Source organism: Alexandromys fortis, unplaced genomic scaffold (assembly GCF_014885135.2).
Source record: "Alexandromys fortis isolate MF-2015 unplaced genomic scaffold, M_Fortis_MF-2015_v1.1 scaffold_411, whole genome shotgun sequence".
Lineage (NCBI taxonomy): Eukaryota > Metazoa > Chordata > Mammalia > Rodentia > Cricetidae > Alexandromys > Alexandromys fortis.
The window spans coordinates 190,806-195,615 of NW_026068315.1; the positions used below are offsets into that span (position 1 = coordinate 190,806).

General features: G+C 38.9%; 1 protein-coding gene across 1 annotated transcript; it reads left to right on the plus strand.

The window, feature by feature from the left end:
- The first annotated feature begins 3,208 nt into the window (after nucleotides 1-3,208).
- Nucleotides 3,209-4,141, plus strand: LOC126495101 (olfactory receptor 734). The gene has a single exon (XM_050132702.1). The coding sequence runs from the start codon at nucleotides 3,209-3,211 to the stop codon at nucleotides 4,139-4,141; it is 933 nt and encodes a 310-aa protein (XP_049988659.1).
- The last annotated feature ends 669 nt before the right edge of the window (nucleotides 4,142-4,810 follow it).

Consider the following 4,810-nt stretch of genomic DNA (forward strand, 5'->3'; position numbering starts at 1 on the left):
TGTGTCTATGTGCATGCACACACATGTGCTATGACTTGCCTCCTGTGGAGGCCAGAGGACAACTTCAAGTTCTCTCTCCTTCTCCAAAATGTATTCTGAAGATTAAACTCCGATTGTCAGTCTTGATGCAAGTGCTTTTCCGAGGTATACATACCACTGGTCAATTACTTTATTTTTTGTGGCATGGTCTCTTGCTGAGTCTTCTGTCTCTGCCTTTCGAGTGATGGAATTGCAGGTGGCTACCAATCCTGCTTGTTTTCTATGTGAGTTCTGTGAATCTGAACTCCCGATTTTACAAGTGTGTGGCAAGTGCTTTATCTATAGAGCCGACTTCTCAGCTAAAAGTCTGTTAATTTGCAATTTCTGTTTCTTCTTTGATGGAGAGTACAGAGCAGTTCACAGAAGAAATTAAATGATATACAAACAGTCAGAAATGCCTTGTAATTCCCATTACAATGTTAACAAGCATAGGATCTTGTAACAGTGTTTACTTCTTTAAGATATTCCTTTCTTTTTCATAATGAGAGAGAAGTCATCTGATTAAAAAACTACTAAATTAATCATTTTCATCTGCTTTCATAAGAGCAGAATATCCACAGTGCATGTTGGGATGTGCTGGAGTCTCTGTGCAGGTCTTGGGATGTGTTGGAGCCTCTTTGTGGTCTTGGATGTGCTGCAGGCTGTGTTTGTCTTGGATATGCTGAAGTCTCTGTGTGGTCTTGGATATGCTGAAGTCTCTGTGTGGTCTTGGATGTGCTGGAGTCTCTGTGTGGTCTTGGATGTGCTGGAGTCTCTGTGTGGTCTTGGATGTGCTGGAGTCTCTGTGTGGTCTTGGATGTACTGGAGTCTCTGTTGGGTCTTGGGATGTGCTGGAGTATTTTTGATTGTCAGAAACTCTAGGTTTACTCAGTAGTGACTATAAATGAGTACGCTGTGATATTACCATTACATACTTGCTATGTCCTTTCTAGGAAGGGTGTGGGCTGCCCTTTCTGGTAAGTAAAGAGAAACCATCACTTTATGGAATCTCTGGAAATATGTCATTGCATGTTAGCATGTTTTAAGATGGCCTAGTGTTGAAAACTGGAATAGTACTTTTCTCTTGATTTAAATTGTTCTAAGCCAAACTTCAAATTTCTCTGTTGGATTATGATATGTGGCTCACTGGCACTGACTGGGCTTCCCATGATGGGGAAAAGTACTTCTTATCTATGCAGTCTCACACTATTAAATTTTCTGAATATTTTTGATTTTTCTGGAAGGCGCTGGCCTTTCTTCCTGTACCCACCTGTTATGTCTCTTTTTAAAATAGTGGTGTTGTAGTGTTGAAAGTCACAGACTGCTTATTATAAAAATGCATAAACTTCTCAGGAAGCTCCAAGGAAGAAACATTAGGTTTTTTCTTCCCTTCAGTATACAAAGTGCCTTTAAGAACGAGTCACAGGCACCGGTTTGATAAAACGCTAACTTGTGTTCCAAAACTGAGGGAATGCATTCCTACTTAGAACATCAGAAAACACAAGCAGTGCCAGTCACAACTGGCTTTGATGGCGAGAAATCCCCCAAAGACGGAACATAATTTAAAGGAGGAACATGTTTGGAAAGTAACTATCTCATTTTCCATGCCCATCCCTCCTTTGTTGTTGCTGTTTATTGCCTGTTGCTCTAACTTTATGCAATAAAGTCTTCCTTCAGGCTTGTGGTATTTCTGCCTCACTCACACTGGATCATGAGCGTGTACTACCACACCTTGGTTTGACTGTTTTCTTTTTATTTGATAGGTTTTCTTTCTTAGTATTTTTGCACTTTATATGGAATCTTCAGCAACAATTTTAGTATAATTTTATCCTCACTTTCTCTTGGAAATGGCAGAGCTACCCAGTGTGATTCAGTGTGCCACGACGGCAAGCATACCTGGTTCTCCTCTTCCAGCTCCCTCCAGACCACCCTCAGCTCCCTTGCCACCCAGAGTCAGTCGCTGTACTAACTCCACGCCAAGCATGCTCCACGCCCAGGAGTAGTTGGCCAATATAAAATGGATTTCATGTTTTTTTTTTTGATTTTACATGGGTTTTCATCATCCTGTTTAGTTTTTTTTTTCAGTATTTTTGTTTGTTTTGATTGTCGTTTTCCTTTGGAGAGGAGGGATATTTTCACATGCACAGCCTGCATCACTGTCTCTTATTTCTCTTGGCCTCTTACCAAGACTTAATCAGTAAAATTTGGTTATTCATTCATTGTACATTAAATTTACATGGGATTTTTAAAAAAATAAAATAAAATAAAGTACTGGAGGCCAGGGAGAAAGCTCAGTGTTGTTTGGTGCTTTGCAAGAGGACCGGAGTTCATTTGCTCTCAGAACCCATGTTGGTTGTTCATGGCCCCAAGATCCAGACACCAGAATGTGTGCATGCAAACACACACACACACACACACACACACACCTATAATTAAAAATAATAAAACAAATTAAAAGCCACAAAGTACTGAAAGATCTGTGTACTCATTATTAGAATACAAACTTAGTTTTCCAAATTAGCAAGATTTCCCAGCAAAAATGATCTAGAGAGAAGAGACTAGATTTCCAATTATCAGTCTAATTTCAAAAATCAGGGCACACATTGTTTACTACACTGAGCATTTAATGGAAGGGTAGATAGTTGAAGAAGAGATTGCCAATGAGGTTTGTAAAAAAAATAGAATTTTGCAGTATTATGCCTGATATTTGGCATTCAGGTATGTAATACTGTCCTGAAGTAGGTTTTTAAGTGTATGACATTTTTCATATGATTTTAGTTTGCCTAGTTTGAGATCATCATTTACTTTCTACACCTTGCTTTTAAAATAAAATGGGGAAAGCAATGATATTAGAGACTCTTTAAGTTTATTTTTCATTCTATCTTCACGTGTGTGGATGTTTGGATTGCATGTATGTCTGCATACCTGGTGCCCGTGAAGACAAAAAAAGATATTGGGTACCCAGAGACTAAACTTATAGATTATTATCAGCTGCCTTGTGAGTGGAGAGACCTGAGCTGCAGTTTTCTGCAAGAGCACAAAGCCATCTTCCAGCCACCCAATGCAATCTCTTCATGATAAGAATATGTCATAATTTTGAAAGTAGGGATACAATTTTAATTACATATTATTTGAAATAATTATATTTTCTTTTATTTTCTATAGCTACAATGAAAAATCATTTGAAGAAATGGAGTCCGTAAATGATACCACTGTGACAGAATTTGTTCTCACTGGTCTGTCTCAGACTCGAGAAGTGCAGCTAGTGTTGTTTGTTATATTTTTATCCTTCTATCTATTTATACTTCCGGTGAATATACTTATTATCTGTACCATCAGGCTTGATCCCCACCTGAATTCCCCCATGTATTTCTTGCTGGCTAACCTAGCCTTTCTTGATATTTGGTACTCCTCCATCACAGCGCCTAAGATGCTTGTAGACTTCTTTGTGGAAAGGAAGATCATTTCCTTTGGTGGGTGCATTGCTCAGCTCTTCTTTTTGCACTTTGTTGGGGCCTCTGAGATGTTCCTCCTCACAGTGATGGCCTTTGACCGCTATGCTGCTATCTGCCGCCCTCTCCATTATGCTACTATCATGAACCGACGTCTCTGTTGTATCTTAGTGGCTCTCTCCTGGACAGGAGGCTTTATTCATTCTATAATACAAGTGGCTCTCATCGTTCGACTCCCATTTTGTGGGCCCAATGAATTAGACAATTATTTTTGTGATATCACACAGGTTGTCCGGATTGCCTGTGCCAACACTTTCTGGGAAGAGTTAGTGATGATTTTTAGCAGTGGCCTAATTTCGGTGGTGTGCTTCATTGCTCTATTAATGTCTTATGCATTTCTTCTGGCCATGCTCAAGAAACACTCAAGTTCAGGTGAGAGCACCAGCAGGGCCATATCCACCTGCTATTCCCACATCACCATAGTAGTGCTAATGTTTGGACCGTCCATCTACATTTATGCTCGTCCATTTGACTCATTTTCTTTAGATAAAGTGGTATCTGTGTTTCATACTGTGATATTCCCTTTACTCAACCCCATCATCTACACATTAAGAAAAAAAGAAGTAAAGGCAGCCATGAAGAAGTTGGTAATGAGATATATTTTTTTGTAAAGAAAAGTGAAAAATAAATGATATATTTTAAGTTCTGTGAAAGTAGGAAGTGGTGGTAATGTTGCTTTTACTTCCTCTTATTTGAACTCTAAGATATCTTTGTTTTTATTTCATATGTATAAATGTTTTGTCTTCATCTATATATGTGCCCCATATGCATGCCTAGTGCCTACAGAAGTCAGAAGGCCTTGGGTCCCTTGGAACTAGAGTTATAGAGGACTGTAAGCCAGTATGTAGGTTCTGAGAACAACGTCTTGGTCCTCTGTGAGAGCAGCAGGTGCCCTCAACCACTGAACCCCTTATCTGAAATTTTAAAGTCCTCATTTTCCTACATTTCCTTTTAAGGCAGAGCACAAATGTATTTAAATGGAAGCAATTTTGCACATACATCCTGAAGTATCACACAGACCATTATTAGAATTCAGATTTAATAATGGTCTCCTAAAACATATGTTTTCATTAATTGTTCCCTGAGTAACTACTCTGGGGCAGGTCTGTAAGGAGAATGCCATGTTGTGAAATAATAAAATAAATAAGACTTCATAGGTACGTTCATTATATACATGAAGAAATGGTCAGCAAGGAAACATAATTTCATGTCACCGAATTAAGTATTGTATTTCATTCTTGGCCCAGTGGAGTTTTTGGCAAAGTATCTTTCTGAGCCTG

Excerpts from the sequence above, each read along its gene's own strand:
- LOC126495101 (XM_050132702.1), top strand. The coding sequence starts at position 3,209 with ATGGAGTCCGTAAATGATACCACTGTGACAGAATTTGTTCTCACTGGT.